Genomic DNA, 16,527 nt, shown 5'->3' on the forward strand with positions numbered 1-16,527 from the left:
GCTCATGTGCACCAAATTTGCTTCCTGATATAAGGAATTATAAACCAGGTTTTCTTGTTGATACACCTCGGAGTGAATTATCGATTATAATCTATAAAGTTCTCTGATTAGCAAAAAAAGAAAAAATAAATCTCGGTGTCTAACCCAAACGGCTAGTTCCCGTGCCCTAGTCCCGCCCGCCGCCTCCATCTCTGCCGTCCGATTGCCTCTGGCTCGGACATAAACTCCGCCCTCCCCACCTCGTCTCTCCTCTCATCCAATTCCAGTCCCCCGCAATTCTCAATCCCCCCACCACCGAGACCAACAAGTAGCAGTAGCAGAGAGGAATCGGAGGAGGAGGAGCCCCCCGCTCGCTTCTTCCTTCGCCTTTCTTAAACAGCTCGCCGGAGCAGCGCCTCCCCGAACCTTCCTTTCCGAAGAGGTGGTGGAGCAAGTCCCCGCACAAGAAGAAGCCCATGGCGACGAGGCGTCACCAGCACGCGGCTGCCGCTCAGCAGCCGGCGAACCAAGGTGAGCGAGCCCGATTCTTGCGCGTTTCTAGCCGCGCGCGCGCGCCTTTGTGTGGATTGCGTTTTCTGGGCAAGTTCTTGATTTGGTCCTGCTTCTTGGAGTTTCTCCCCCCTTTCCTGCTGCGCGCGTCTTCGTGCTGGCTGGGGATCGCTCGTCTCCGGGCGCGTTCTTGATTAACTTGGTCCTGCTTCTTGGAGCGATCGCTCGTTCTGGGCGCGTTCTTGATTAACTTGGTCCTGCTTCTTGGAGTTTCTTCCCCTTTTTTCCGGCCGCGTCTTCCTGGTGGGGATCGCTCGTTCTGGCCGCGTTCTTGATTAACTTGGCCCTGCTTCTTGGAGTGATCGCTCGTTCTGGGCGTGTTCTTGATTTCGTCCCACGGCGGCGGGGAAGGATCTTGGGAGCCTGGTAGTGGGGAATTCGTTCGCCCTTCTTCTCTCTTGTGATTCTTGGAGAAAGATTGTGGTTTTTGAGGCAGCCCGTCTTGTTCGGCTCGAGTTCTTGGTGTGCTCGTCGGCTCTTCCCCACACGAATCCTTCGCCAAGAACGGACTTCTGATGGTCCCGTGGCAGTCCAATACCAGTTTCTGATCTTTTCCCCTCCCCTTCCTGCCCGATTCGTCAGGTGCCGCAGTCCCGACAGGAAAGCAGAAGGCCGCCGCCGCCGCCGGCCGACCCGAGGCAGGAAACCCTCGGCGGCGAGCGCTCGGAGATATCGGCAACCTTGTCCACGCCCATGTCCTGGACGTGTAAGACAAGAAATCAGCGCCCGTCCTGTTTCTTTCTCCCAAGTTCCATGTCTGATTCCTGAATCCAATCTTGTTCGCTGTTCGTTTGTAACAGGAAGATAGAGCTGCCGGAGGGGATCAACCGCCGGATCACACGGAGCTTCGGCGCCCAGCTCCTGAGGAAGGCGCAGACCGATTGCGCTGTGACGAACAAGGTACGGGCATGCGCCCTTTTCGCCGCCGCACCTGCAGGCTGCAGTTCTTGCGTATCTTGTTCACAATATTCTCAAGTGTGCACGTAATTTACTCTTCAAGACCATAAGCAGTTCATTAATGTCTGGATGCTTATCCATCTTTCCTACCGTTAAAGAATCTTGCTAGTTAGCTTGGTACAAGAACACATGTCTTTAGCTTCTGACAGACATATGTTGGTGCGATTTATTCTTGAGTCCCCTCATTTTGCTATACTGGCAAAAAAAATCTAGTTAGTACTTCCTGCTTGTCCCAGGTGACTGCCAAATGGTGTGAATTTGTTCCAAAGCAGCAAAGTGAATTTCAGGGACCTATACTACGATTTGAAACAACTATGAGCATGCTTAACTTTTCCATAAAAAAGGATACAACATAGAAATTCTGGTTTACCTTTGATGTAGCTTGTTCTTAGAAGCTAAACACTATTGTTTTCTTTTGATGTAATTTGTTCTTACAAATTAGATGGTAATTTGTGGATTTTTTTTTTCCATTTTGTATAACTAATACTATCAAGTGTCAAGTTCTTTAACAAATATTCAGATTGCTGAGGTAAGGTAAATTCTAGGTTACCATACTTCTGTGTCAATTGTAAGGGATGATAACCATCCTGCAATTCATCATAAAGTCTGTAGGATGAATATTGTCGGTGTTATAGATTCAGTGTGTTAAATAACAGATTGAGCATTTAGTGTGTTATAGATTCTCCCAGTAGGTTGTACAAAAAGTAGAATTGATCTCTATCTTGCAGATGAACAGAAAATTTAGCAATATTAAAATAGAAATTTAAATTTCAACTGCAATTTCTTGATGGTTGATTCGAAATTGGTGTCATGATTTGCAGAATGCCATAGTGCCTGCCCCTCCTGCCGCCCTGAAGCCGGTGGCCAAGAAGGTTCTCAAGCCTGTCCCTCGTCCTGAGGAGGCCACCAAGGCAATCTACGCTGGCTCCGACGAAAACAGGAAGCCGTCAGAGGGCGCCGCCGCCAGCCCCACCCACAAGCTTCGCAGAAAGAAGGTGGTGAACACGCTTACTTTGGTACTCTCCCACCGCTCCAAGGTGAGCTAGCGACCTGATCGATCCAACACCTCTCTGCTGTATTGCTCCTTTTCGCTGTATGAAGGAATCCAGTGTTGTGGCTGACCTCTGCTTGCATCCTCTTGTCAATGCCAGGAAGCATGTGGCTTCAATCGCAGGCCAAAGGAGCTCGTGCAAGACATCGACAAGCTCGATGGCGACAACGAGCTGGCTGTTGTGGACTACATCGACGATATCTACACTTACTACAAGATTGCTCAGGTTACTACGAATCTCCCTTCCTCTTCAGACAACATGTCTGTTCAACTCACCTCAGCAACTGTTCTGAGACTGCTCGCTAATATGTGTTGTGATGTGTTGCAGCACGAGAGCCGGCCGGTCGATTACATGGGAAGCCAGCCCGAGATCAACCCCAAGATGAGGGCGATCCTCGTGGACTGGCTCGTGGAAGTTGCCCATAAGTTTGAGCTGATGCCAGAGAGCTTCTACCTCACAATCTACATAATAGACAGGTTCCTCTCCCTGCAGGCAGTGTCTCGACGGGAGCTGCAGCTCGTCGGGGTCTCAGCGATGCTCATCGCCTGCAAGTACGAGGAAATATGGGCGCCGCAGGTATGGCTCCTGGCTCAAGAGCTCATCTGATTGTGTGTGATTTGAACTCTGAAACTCTGAACCCAAGAGCTCATCTGATTGTGTGTGATTTGCAGGTCAATGATTTCATTTTCATCTCAGACAACGCGTACTCGCGGCAGCAGATCCTTGGTATGGAGAAGTGCATCCTGAACAGGATGTCATGGAACCTCACCGTCCCCACGCTGTACGTCTTCCTGGTGCGGTTCGTCAAGGCCGCCGGGAGCGACAAGGAGCTGGAGCACATGGTGTTCTTCTTCGCCGAGATGGCGCTGATGGAGTACGGGCTGGTCTCCCTGTGCCCGTCCCTGGTGTCGGCCTCTGCCGTGTACGCTGCTCGGTGCACACTGAAGAAGAGCCCCCTCTGGACTGAAACACTCAAGCACCACACCGGCTTCAGTGAGCTACAGCTGATGTAAGAAGTCCTTCACTCCTCAATCAGAGCTAATGCTCTTCTTCTTCACTTAGTTGAGCTGGAATTCATGGAAATTATGTTTATGTCTGCTGGTTCCAGGGAGCCCGCCAAGGTCCTCATCGCCTCACACGCCGCCGCCCCTCAGTGCAAGCTGAAGACCGTTTACAAGAAGTACTGCAGTGAGCCTTTTGGTTGTGTGGCTCTGCACAATCCCGCAATCGCCTAGCTTGGCTTCAAATCAAGAAAGCTCCGTTTGCTTACTCTGCTAACTGATACACCATGGTGTACCAACTGCTATTCTTGTACATGTCTTTCTCAGTTACTGTTCTACTCAACTCTTTGGATACACCAGGGTGTAACAACAAGAATTAATGATACTCTTTTACAAGTGTTTCTCAGTTCATGTCATTAAATGTATATCGTCATGACTGCTGGGTTCCATGGCCTTTCTTGGTCAATTCTGTTTGTTCTTGTACTTGTCACTACTCATTTTCTGCCATTGTATTTGTTTGTCAAAATGATACTGAAATGCTCCCACAGTTATACAGGGACTGAACTTTCTTGGGTGGTATTGGTCATTCTCTGAAGTTGTTGAACAAAACAATAATGCACATGCAACTATTCTGGACAATGAGAAGAAGTTGTTATACACCCTTAGACTGCAGAAGAAACAAAGAGCGGGCCATGCAGGGAAAAACTGATTTGATCATTTAAAATCTGACCAATTGAAACAAATTACACCATGAGTACATGTAGCCAGTAGCTGCAAATTTTCTAGACGTATTACAAATCTGCCACCAATGGGATTGCTCTTTTAATCTTTTCCTCTTTTCAATAGAAAGTCTGAGTTCATTTCAAAATATCTTAGTCCCTCCGTCTGGAAAAAATGTTGCATGTTTGTCTAAATACATGCATGTATCTAGCCTAACCCTAACCTAAGACAAATCTGTGGCATCCTTTTCAAGACGAAATGGATATAACTTTAAAACCCCTCACACTCCTGTTGGATACACAACACTAAGTTTGGAGAGATAAAATTCATGTTCCGCGCTAGTTTGGATCTTCGTGAAGAGATCCACCATCTGCAATTTAAAACAATAAACTTATCTTGCACACCAACGTGTACAAAAGAAAATTAATATGCTTGGTGAGTTTATGCTTCCCAATGTCACTCACAATATTGATGGGACATGAAACACCAAACTCCTCAAGTAACAATCATAACCAAATCACATGTTCCGTCAAGAGAGGCCTATTGCAACTCAACCTCTGCACTCGAATAGGAAACTGTCACCAAAGGGAACGACGATCTGAAGAATCACTAGTCCACGTAGCATCGCCTAGAATTGTAACGAGCTGGAACCCGGAAAGAAAATATGATGAGGTAGCATGCCACGAAGACATCGTAGAACACAAGGAAGATGATAATAGTGAACCAAAGTGGAAGCACAAATAAAACTAACTCAAAATATGTTTAGAATAGAAGATATACGAGTAATAGCTAGATAGACAAGACTTCTATAAAATGATGATAACACATTAAATCAGACACGCGATCACCATCAGGGAGGTGAACATTGAGCCTCGTAGGAGTCTCAATAGTGTGCTCATAACTAAGAGCGGCATGAGCAAGAAGATTATGGATTTTTTTTTTGCGAAATAAGAAGCCAGATATAGAAGAAATCTCAATCCCAAGAAAGTAACAATGAAAAACAAGGTCATACATTACAAAACTTCTCAATTAGACGTACCTTAACAAGGCAATGTACTCGGCATCATGAGTAAAAACGTGGACAAACAATGATAGATCATACTCATTGGGCAAAAAACCAGTAACGGTCACCACAAAGGTGAAGCGCACAAACCACGGTAGGAATCTTGCTTAAGGCCATAAAGGGAGCGAAGAAGACGATAGACTATACCATAAGGAACATCATGTGGCGGAAAGTGATTTTGGCTCTCGAGCTCTCGTGATCTTGCTATTTTTTAAAAAATAAAAAATATTTTTACAAGTTGTTAAAAAATATGAAAATAATTCTGAAGATTGTCAATGTTACATCTCATAATTATGCAAAATCTCAACCCAAGACTCTTTTATTTGTGCTAAACAAAAATGACAAAATCTGATATGTTTTGGAAATAAAAAAAAATGACTACTCGGATCTACATGTAGCTCAAAGCATGAAGTATTTGAAATTGCTTTTTACACGTTTGTGGGATACATCATTAACTAAATACGGATATTTAACGATTTTTTTGAGACTCAAAAATATGATTTTTGATTTTTTATAAAAATGAGATCACTAGTGCCTATGTGATCATGTGGTGGCTATATATAAATTTTCTCACGCAACTCACTCTTACTGAGATAAGACACTGACCGCTGACGAATAGAGGCCAAAGTGTGGAAACAATGATCATATGGATTCAGGTGCGTATCTGATCATGTAATAAGACAATTCTTTTGTTGCTAATCAGCAAATTCGTCTACAGACTATTTAATTCACTGGCCAGTCTCACAGAGACTGAATTAAGCACCTTGACGCAGTGTTCGGCCAATGTGATACCCCACTGACGACCAAACCCCGGCGAGCCCTCCCTCCCCTCTCCCGCCGCCGGACCGACCGCCAGCCCGCCCGCCCGAACTCCTAGGCAGCCGCCGGGCTCGGATCTCGTCTCCTCCCGCCGCGGCAGCAAGCCAAGGTCGATTCGCCCCTGCTCATTCCGCTACAGCCGGGGCGCCGCCACCTCCCGTCCCCGCTCGATTCGCGGGAAAGTCCGGCATTCGAGGTACCGCTGCTCGCCTGCTCCCCGGCATTCCCCTCGCCCGGGTTTCCCCCCGCCTCAGATTCGCCTCACTGTACGCTTCTTGCCAGATGCCCGGGGAGGAGGCGCTAGGGTTCAGGGAGGACGACGCCGTCCGGTTCATCTTCGGGGAGGACGTCGCCGCCCGGATGGAGGAGGACGGCGGCGGCGGCTTGGACGGCTCGCTCCTGGAGCTCCAGGCCTTCAGGGACGTCTTCTCCAGCTCCAGGGGAGCCGCCGGCCACCCCTGCCCGCCGCCCATGGAGCCTGCAGGAGGGGGGCGGTTCAAGGTGGCCGAGACGTCGCTGCTTCCCGGCGCCCACTTTGCTCCCCAGCAACCTGCTGCTGCTGCCGCGCCTCAGGCTCAAGTTTTCGCCGATGCGCCCCCACGGTTCTGCGGCGAGCGCATTGGGGCTGGCTGGGCGCATGGTCTTGATGTGGATGCGCAATCACATTCCCCCGTCGAGCAAAACGGGTTCATGGATGTCGGAGTGGATCTTGGTGTCGAGGGGCACGCACATTTCCAATCTGGGCAAAACGGTCGTATGGAAGACAAAGCGGACATTGGTGTCCAGGAGCATGCACATTGTCGCAGCCAGCCAAATGCAATCGATGAACTGGCTCTCGAGCTGGATACTGTGCTGCAGGGTTTCTTGGGATGTGCAGCCGACGTGGTCGAGAACTGCAACCGGCAGCAAGTATATGGCGCAGCGCTCATGAAAAACCACATGCAAGCAACAGTTGAGGACAGAGCAGCCAGGACCTGTGACGCGATCGGGTTCGGTGGTAGCAGCAGCACCAGCGGTGTTGATGATCCCATGCCGTCCTACATCGACGCGCTAGCAGATTTCTCGCAGTTCCAGAGCACCGCCTCTCTTTCCGACCCGTTTCTGTACCAGTGGCTACACGATCAGCAGCCATTCCCGAGCGACGCAGCCTCGTGCTTGAGTTATGACAAAGGACAGATGGTCGATGCTAGTCAAGCCCTGTATACATGTAGCGGGACAGTTTTATCTGAGAGAGGAGCCGGAGAAGGGTACCCGCTCTTCAGCAAGTCAACCTATGATACTGCAGTGGCAGTGGCACCTCGCCTGTCCCATGACCACATTGGCTCTGGGCAGTTTGCTGAACTTGAGAACCTCTGTGGAAAGGGCACACCGGATGCAAATATTAGTTCACTTGATGATGGTGATGTCCCTCAATGTAGCAGTCTACAGTCCGTCCCACCTGCTGTTGGTTCTAAGAAGACATCAAGCAGGGATCTCCCCAATCTGTTAGAGGCGCATGCACATTGCCTTTTCAAGGATGCTGGCTGGACCATCAGCCCGCGAAAAAGGAATGACAGGGCTAAGATGTCATCCTATTTCACAGCACCACACAGGGAAGTGGTCCTTAGCTCACTAACTCAGGCTTGGAAGTTCTGCGGTAACAAATTATATGAATCCTCTGTGGGCTCGGAACGGGGGAAGTATCCGATGGAGTGGTCAGATGTTGATATGTTCTGGAAGGACCTCACAGATACAATGGACTATATCCAGAAGATACTTGTGAACCAACACAACGCACTTACACTTCTTCAACGGTGGGAGCTTTTGGATCCTTTCATTGCTGTCGTATTCATCGGTAGGAAAATTTTTGCTCTGCAAAAATGTAAAACTGTCAGAGCTGTTGATAGTTCAACATTAGTCCTCGATGACAACAGGAATATGTCTTCAGAGAGTAAAAGTACGCAGAAAGCCAGTAAAAGTACGCAGAAAGCCAGTAAAAGTACGCGGAAATGTACTCCTGCGATCACAGAAGCTGATTGCAGAAAACAAGCAAGTGAGAGCTGCAGTAGGAGTCAGGCTGTGCCCAGCTGTCATGACTTCGAAGGTGGCCATAACAGAGATATCAACCTACAAAATGGCTGCACACAGGGCCAGAATAGCGGGGCAAGTGACGGAAAGGAGAATCATATTTATGTAAGCACAGAAACCCGGCAATTCTGCTCCGGAGCAGCACTTATCAATGATTCAGTGAAAAAAGCAAGGAAGAAGCCCAAAATGATACCTGATATTGATGCAAATGGATTCGATGAGCTGTATTATCAAAGCTTTGTGCAGCATACTATGGAGAATGTATTTAACCAACAGAGCAATGTAGCCATTCTTGACTTTTCTAATCCAGAAAACATTAACCTCTCAGAAAAACATGGTATTTGTTCATCTGTTGGCACATTGAAAAAGTATTTGAAAGCTGAACCCAGATCAGCAAAGCTAAATGGAAACAGCCAAAGCAACAAACCTGGCATGTTGTGGCCTATAGAGAGCAAGCAAATGAGTATGTTACGAGGTGAGGGTACAGTAAAAGAACCTAAGGAGCATTCAATCTCAGAACCTGATTCCAATGCAAAGGAGCCAGGTGCCAATGAAACCATCACTATAGAAATGGTCCACAAGAAGTTACCTTCAGAGGCCAAGCAGATGAGTATGTTAAGAGGTGAGTCTACTGTTAAAGAACCTAGGGAGCATATAATCTCAGGACCTGATTCTAGTGCAAGGGAGTCAGGTGCCAATGAAACTGTTCTTATAGAAATGGTCCACATGAAGTCACCTTCAGAGAGCAAGCAGAGTATTTTAAGAGGTGAGGGTACTGTTAAAGAACCTATGGAGCATACAGTCTCAAAATCTGATTCAAATGCAAGGGAGTCGAGTGCCAATGAGATGGTCCCTATAGAAATGGTCCACAAGAAGTTGCCTTCAGAGAGCAAGCAGATGAGTATGTTAAGAGGTGAGTGTACTGTTGAAGAATCTACGGAGCATACAATCTTAAAACCTGATTCAATTGCAAGGGACTCGAGCGCCAATGAGATCGTCCCTATAGAAATGGTCCACAAGGAGTTGCCATCGTTGAAGGAATCATCTCTTGGAATTCCCCCAAAGGACTCACATAAGGTTTCAAACTGCAATTCTGTTCTTGCTGAGTTATCCCGTGAATCTAATGCTGCTTTCCTGAAAACTGATTTATCTCGCGAGGCACAAATCTGCAAGATGGCCACTGCTAAAAGGAAACATGAAGGTTGTGATAAATATGCCAAGAAGAGGCCCTGTGAGTTGCGTATCAATGACGACGACCTTCTGATCGCAGCTATTGTAAAAAACAGGGATGTTGCCTCCTACCACAAATATGCCGCAAGCTCATTTTTTCAAGGTGCAAAGTACAAAAAGCTTAAGAGCCAGAAGCGAAGTACTAAACTGCTTGCTCGAACATCTGGAAAAGGAGGGACAAACCTACTGGGTGGGAAGAGAATAAGTTTGACACGGAAAACTGTGCTCTGCTGGTTGATTGCAACTGGCTTTCTGACAGTAAAAGATGTTATTCAGTGCCGGAATCTGGAGAGCAATGAAGTTATTAAGGATGGCCAGGTCACCTGGGAAGGCATTCTTTGCAAATGTTGCTCAAAAACCTTATCTGTATCAGACTTCAAGGCTCATGCTGGTTGTTGTATGCCTATGTCCTCATTAGGCCTCTTTCTGCAGTCTGGCAAGTCATATACTCTATGCCAGGTAGAGGCCTGGTCTTCTGAATTGATAATCAGGAGAAGTGATGCAAGTGGAAGGAAAGTCGAGGCGATGGATGAAAATGACGATACATGTGGTTTCTGTGGAGATGGCGGTGAATTACTTTGCTGTGACAATTGCCCATCAACATATCACGAAGCTTGCTTGTCTACCCAGGTACCAAGCTTCTCTGCACTGACATTGACTGTTTATCCATTGCAGATGTGTTTCTAATTTCCAATATAGATGTTGCCATCCATTGTTGCACTGTTTTGTTCCATAAAATGTTTGTGTTGGAACTTTGAATCTACTACTTATATTGATGAAGTTTGGTTCATAAATTATTTTCTTTCTTTTTCACATATGTAGGAGCTTCCTGAAGGCAGTTGGTACTGCCATAAATGCACATGCCGGAATTGTGGAAATCCAGTTAGTGAAAAGGAGGTTTCGTCCTCAGATATCTTAAAATGTCTGCAGTGTGGAGATGCATGTAATGATTACGACTCTTCCTCACCTGCCTTGTCATTTGCACTACTTCTGCTACTTCCTCTGTTCCATATTAGTTGTCGCTGATTTGGATGAATCTAGACACATATCATTTAAAGTAAATATTTAGGGATGTAGTACTTAATTGGGTCGTACTGTTCTTCATACTCTTGTATTTATCTTTAAACTGGATCCATGTTCTCACTTTCTCAGTATGCATGTATCAATTACAATCCCTCCTCGTTTGCCTTGTTATTTGCGTTATTTTCTGCTATCATTTAAAATAAATATTTAGGATGCGATACTTAATTAGTACTTTTCTTCAAATCCTGTATTTATCTTTAAATTGGATAAGTACTTCCGCACTAATTAGCTTGCTGGATATTCTGTAAGTCCCTAGAAATTCTCAGAGTTTAATTCTCTCACAGAAGCTACTTTATTAAGGATTGATATTTTAATTTTCTCAGTATAAAAGGGGCTTAGGCCTCCGATAAGACCCCCTCTAACTGCACTTTGTTTTTTAGGGCTTAAGTTTTCCGTAGCCTTAGCTGAAGTTGAGGTCTCTTAGTCATCATTCATCTCATATAACTTATCCAGTATTCATAAATCATAATGCATAGTGGGTGAATTTATCGTGTAATGTTTACCCTAAACTTTAACTTGATATTCTCATCTATTACTGGCAGACCATGACACATGCATTAAGCACGAGATGCTGCCCTGTGATGGTCAAGGATCTGACACATGGTTTTGTGGGAGATACTGTAAGGAGGTAATATTTTATTTTATTTTTTTACACAAGATGCTGAGTAGTACAAGTCTTGTTATTTACCACACTTGTGGAAATTATGGTTTGTTTTCTGGCTCTGCATTCTTCAGACACTAGTACATCTTGGGGACTGACTGACAGTAGGAAATCTTGGGTTGCTTATTTTCCATGCTTGTAATATGTCAGATGTCATTAATATGATCGAGGAGGATCAAACTGATTGCTACTCCATGCAAACTGTTGTTACTTTTATTGGTGCACCCAACAAGCTGGAAATTTTGGCTTACCCTTCATTTCCTTTTTCTGAAAGCCTTTCTCTGCAATTGTTGCTAGCAGATATTTGTTGGACTACATAGTCATGTTGGGATAGAGAATATTATTGACAATGAGCTTTCATGGAGCATATTGAAGTGCTGTAATGATGGACGGAGGCTACACTCTTCCCGGAAGATTGCCCATATGACAGAATGTAATACAAAATTGGCGGTGGCTCTTACTTTATTGGAGGAATGTTTCATTCGCATGGTGGATCCTAGAACTGGTGTAGACATGATACCACATGTCTTGTACAATAAGGGGCAAGTTTCCTATTTACTTTACTCATTATCCTTTGCACCATGGATTTGTCTTAGACAATATCTGTGCTATACTTCATTATCTTTTTTGCACCATATGGACGAGCAAGGTGTATATTGTAAATGTACTCTATTGATCTTTTGTGGTAAGTGAAGTCTGCCAAGGCAAAAAAAAAAAAAAAGAAGTTATCCACCACATATTTCCTAAATTGATTTTTTTATGTATCTCCACTTAACGACTAAGCATCCCAAACATCTCCTTCTGAAGACTATGTTTCCTCTATTAATAACCAGTTCAGACAGTGCTTTGAAATACGTATAAGTACAGTTGACTTCTTCATATTACTGTGGAAATTTGTGTACCATACCCTGACCCTCTATTGGAACAGCATTTTTTTTTGGGTCTTGGGAGTTTTGGTGAATTCTAACAGCAAGCTATTATATACATTTTTGTATCAACTTATATGATTATAACTTAAGTTTCTTATTGTACTGGTAATTTGGATCGGCGCTGATACCTTAGATCCATTGATAAGATATTTGGTTCAATGCTAATAGCTAATTTCTAGTTGTATATATTAGGACTAATTATTTCTCACAGAGTATGCTAGAGTACTTGCCACAACATTTTACCAAACCATTTTGACACTTACTAACATGGAGCACATTTCATCAGATCAAACTTCGCACGCTTAGATTATCAGGGATTCTACACTGTAATCCTGGAGAAAGGTGATGAGATTCTATGCGTAGCATCTATCAGGTAAGTACTTGGTTGATCAAGCAATCTCTAGGCAGAACACATTCTTTTCTTTCTGAAATATGTTTGTGCTTAGCCATTGGCTGCTGCCATAGTTGCTTTACAACTTATATTTAAGAGCGACTATGCATGTGTAAGCAACACACTGTCCAGTCAATGGCTAACATATGGACCCTTCAATGGGTGCCTAGAGGCTGACCAGTTATCCACAGTTCTTATGCAGTTTGTATGTCTGGTAGTGCAAACTTTTCATAATGGAATTTCTAGCATGCAAACCTGACCTGGTAATTCAGGGATTTTGGAAAATCTCTCCATGCTGTGTAATTCTTGCAATTCCAACTGGTTCGGGGCATGCATGGGCATAGATTAATTTTCTACACAACTATTTTTTTCTTCTAATTTTCGGCTGAACTTAGCAGAATTTCTATGTAGATGAAAGTGGTGTGTTGGAAAATTAATTGGCAATCGACTATCATATATTGTAAGGGTTGTTTCCCTCATTTGCTACCATGTTTACGGAATTTCCCTTTACTATTTTCTGCAGGTTACATGGGACCAAAGCAGCCGAGCTGCCTTTCATCGCTACTTGTGTGGATTACCGCCGTCAAGGGATGTGCCGAAGATTGCTGGATATCATTGAAAAGGTAGGTATACTGGAGTTTCGGAATCAGATACAAGTTCTGTTGCAAATTATGTAATTCTCATGATCGTGTACTATTCCCTCCGTCCATAAAAGGATGTCTTAGATTTGTCTAAATTCGGATGTATCTATACACTAAATAGTGTCTACATACATCCAAATTTAGACAAATCTAAGACGTCCTTTTGTGGACAGAGGTAGTACAATAACTCTATTCACTAGGATTTCAACCGCACTATAGATTTTATGATATGTTCTTAAAATTACTTCTGTTGTCCAGATTCGACCATGTGAATTTCATTTACTTTTATTACAGATGCTGAGATCGTTCCATGTGGAGATGTTGGTCCTTTCTGCCATCCCTGAGTTGGTTAATACATGGATCTCAGGATTTGGTTTCAAACTTATTGAGGATGATGAGAAGAAACAACTTCGTAACGTTAATTTGATGTTGTTTCCTGGGTCATCCTTGCTAACCAAAAGATTGGATGGAACAACAATTGCAAAACCTGGTTGGTTGTCTTATCCTACTCCTTCAGCCATATTTTGCGTTTAAATGCTATGCATTTTTAATCTGCATCCTGCATTTATTCCTTCTGTTCTTGCACAGTTGCACCTATAATAATGCTCAAAACTTTGTAACTATGCAGAGAAGGAAAACAGCGCATGTAATGTTTCTGGATTAACTAATGGCAAGTGTTTATCTAAGGGGAAAGCAAATGCGCATCTTGAACTCCGTGACCTTGAATTGCCAGAGGAGTTGAATCCTGAGGTTGCAATAAATGGTTCTTTCGGAACACTGAAACGTGAATGTAATCCCGCAGCATGGTTCAATTCCGCTAAGGTTTGATCCATCAGCAATACAAAGCTTTATATTTTTGCTGATTTGAAAACAGATAACCTTTTGCCAAACATTATACTTGTGACTTTTAAGTGATGTAGCTGTAAATTTTTAGATAAGGAGACATCTCTAGTTAATAACAAACAGATATACAATATCATAATTCGATTGTAATGTCAAAATCATCTATTCAACCGGTAGTGCTTTCTTCCACAAGAAATCCAGAGAAAGGCTGAGGTTCTTGCGCGTGTAGTCTGAACCATGACTTTCTTGTTCTTCATTTGCGTTCTTACCTGTTGCTCTTCAATGTGCATAAGGTTGTACATTCACGATGCTGTGTTTTTCATTGTACAACTCATAGTGGTCCCAAATATAATGGTTTGGATTCAGCACACACAAACAAGCAGACCATTTGGAGCAAATATGCATACATCTTGCTTCCGTTGATAAAACTTGATCAAATCCTATGTTATCCAGCTAGCAGTACTACTTCTATTTTTGTCCTTATATTTTGCTGAGGATGTGCTATTAATCTATTATAGCCATAACTTAATGCTGCATGATCTCTTCATCTTGTTTTGTAGATAGCTGTTGGGGAAGTGTGATTTTCTCACGGAATCAAACATCGGGCCTCTATACTTGGTGGGCTATCTGTGCTAGCCAACTTTGTCTTGCTGATCTAGGGCTGGACAGTGATAGAGAAGCTTGCTGCCATGGTCATGCAACTGCTTCCAGGTATGATGTAAGGACTTGTCTGAAAGAAACCTGTCACAACAGAGCATTTTGGCTACCCCCGGTTCATCTGGCAATTTGGGTAATACTTGAAAATTTTGGGGGTGTATACCGGTCCAGAGTTCAATGCCTTGGGAGTAGGAAACAAATAATAAAAGAATAGACAAGGTGTGATTCTATACATAATTCACATAGGGCCATCTAAGGTATCACCTTCCTACCAAAGAAAGTTTAAACTCTGAAGTAATGCCAGAGTGGACAGCATTGATAACTAGTACAACACTACTACAACTGTACCTTTTGCTTGTCATCTAAGGTGCAACCCCTTGATCATTACCTTTTCGCATTATGTGTGAAAAGTTATTGAATATGCAGTCATATGAGAACCCATGTAATTTTCACGCGAAAATTTTGATTTCTTTATGTACGTCTGGTCATTTTGAAAAGGTTGGATCCATGCATTCCAAAATGATAAGTAGAAAGATGGGAGCACTAATTCTAAATCTGTGATATGATGCTGTTTATACCTTCTGGTCTTTTGTCTTATCATTGATTTGTATGCTTTGCAGCCCCAATGCTGCGCCGTGGATGTTCACGCACATAAAAGGCATGCAGTGCAGCAGCTTTTTTCCAAAGCAGGCTTCATCAGAGTTGTGTGTCAACTGATCAGAGGACATACTCATCCTAGAATGCTTATTGATTGTCGAAAACAGAAACTAAAACAGAACCTGGTCCCTTGAGCATGTAAAAGCTGTGTTATGATCTCCTGAATCAACTGCTTCCATGAGATGGGATGACAGGGTGCCAGGCTCAAGCACCCGAGCTGTGGTAACCGGTCTGGCATTTGAAGGACAAGAAAAGATGTGAAGACAGTGTAACCAGTGACCCTTGAGCCCTTGTTGTTAGGAGGTTATTGAAGCACTTTGTTCGGCAAAAAAGGGGTAATGCGGAATAGATTCGAGTATTTAGCATCTTCAAGGTATGCCGGCAAAAAAGGGGTAAGCAGTTTGTAGAGCCATCCAGAATGTTTCAGTTCGAGCCATCAGCGAACAAGCTGGTGCAGTCCGGTCTGCGTACAGCACCGACGCATCGTAAGCTTCCTCTCAGATGCACACGCTTGAATTGTGAGATGATTTATGAACTGTACTCAGGCACCTGCACTTGCCCTTGATCTGTATGAGGACTCGTGGCGTGGCAAATGCTGGCAAGTTACTCGTCCAATGTCAGTGTTCCGTTGATCAGCCCCGAGCTAGAGCAACTCCATTGCTGCAAGCCTGCAACCAGCCCTTCCCCTTTGTGTGTGGCAATGGAACCAGCAACAATATATGTTGAAGCTGTTTCTTCCTCTTTGTGGGTGCAGTTCATTTGTGGAGCATGTATGGTCAGACCATATCAGTGGATGTTTCTGAACATGGAATTTTTGTATTGGACTGAATCCAAAGAAATGTTTCGTATCGCTAGATGTACTGTAATGCTAGCACTCTTGCACACTTGACAAATTAATGAAACTATGTATCATCCCTTTGGTGAAAACTGTTGATGTGCTCAATTTTTTCAGCAACTTTGATACAAGTACAACGCAAAGAATCTCTGATACTTTTCTCAAAAAAAAAAAAAAAAAAAAAAAAAAAAAAATCTGATACAGAAGACACATCAGCAGGACATGCATCTTGGTGCCATCCTACTGCTGCTAGGTTCTTCACTCACTGCGGCATGAACTCGATGCGCGAGGCACTGTACTCCGTGGTGGTCATGTTGAATCTGCCTATATCTTTTGATCAGCCAGTCAATAGCCGGCTAATCACCGATGTGT

General features: G+C 44.1%; 2 protein-coding genes across 2 annotated transcripts; both read left to right on the forward strand.

Annotated features, from left to right (window-relative positions):
- The first annotated feature begins 239 nt into the window (after positions 1–239).
- Positions 240–4,042, forward strand: LOC127317795 (cyclin-B1-5). The gene is made up of 8 exons (XM_051348388.1): positions 240–510; positions 1,132–1,255; positions 1,350–1,449; positions 2,328–2,543; positions 2,658–2,783; positions 2,886–3,134; positions 3,230–3,567; positions 3,667–4,042. Exons 1-8 carry the CDS (start codon positions 456–458, stop codon positions 3,791–3,793), a joined length of 1,335 nt encoding a protein of 444 aa, XP_051204348.1. The 5' UTR covers positions 240–455; the 3' UTR covers positions 3,794–4,042.
- Positions 4,043–6,119: 2,077 nt separating this feature from the next.
- On the forward strand, positions 6,120–16,247 carry LOC127317804 (uncharacterized). The gene is made up of 11 exons (XM_051348401.1): positions 6,120–6,357; positions 6,444–10,088; positions 10,281–10,401; positions 11,084–11,169; positions 11,503–11,744; positions 12,418–12,504; positions 13,046–13,145; positions 13,458–13,653; positions 13,792–13,985; positions 14,567–14,717; positions 15,284–16,247. Exons 2-10 carry the CDS (start codon positions 6,444–6,446, stop codon positions 14,585–14,587), a joined length of 4,692 nt encoding a protein of 1,563 aa, XP_051204361.1. The 5' UTR covers positions 6,120–6,357; the 3' UTR covers positions 14,588–14,717; positions 15,284–16,247.
- The last annotated feature ends 280 nt before the right edge of the window (positions 16,248–16,527 follow it).

Source organism: Lolium perenne, chromosome 1, assembly GCF_019359855.2.
Source record: "Lolium perenne isolate Kyuss_39 chromosome 1, Kyuss_2.0, whole genome shotgun sequence".
Lineage (NCBI taxonomy): Eukaryota > Viridiplantae > Streptophyta > Magnoliopsida > Poales > Poaceae > Lolium > Lolium perenne.

Bases quoted from the DNA above. Each gene is read 5' to 3' on its own strand.
- LOC127317804 (XM_051348401.1), top strand. From the start codon at position 6,444: ATGCCCGGGGAGGAGGCGCTAGGGTTCAGGGAGGACGACGCCGTCCGG. The intron at 11,745-12,417 runs GCAAGTTTCCTA...ACATTTCATCAG, and splicing joins CATGTCTTGTACAATAAGGG to ATCAAACTTCGCACGCTTAG. The intron at 12,505-13,045 runs GTAAGTACTTGG...TATTTTCTGCAG, and splicing joins CTATGCGTAGCATCTATCAG to GTTACATGGGACCAAAGCAG.
- LOC127317795 (XM_051348388.1), top strand. From the start codon at position 456: ATGGCGACGAGGCGTCACCAGCACGCGGCTGCCGCTCAGCAGCCGGCG. The intron at 1,450-2,327 runs GTACGGGCATGC...CATGATTTGCAG, and splicing joins ATTGCGCTGTGACGAACAAG to AATGCCATAGTGCCTGCCCC. The intron at 3,135-3,229 runs GTATGGCTCCTG...TGTGATTTGCAG, and splicing joins AGGAAATATGGGCGCCGCAG to GTCAATGATTTCATTTTCAT.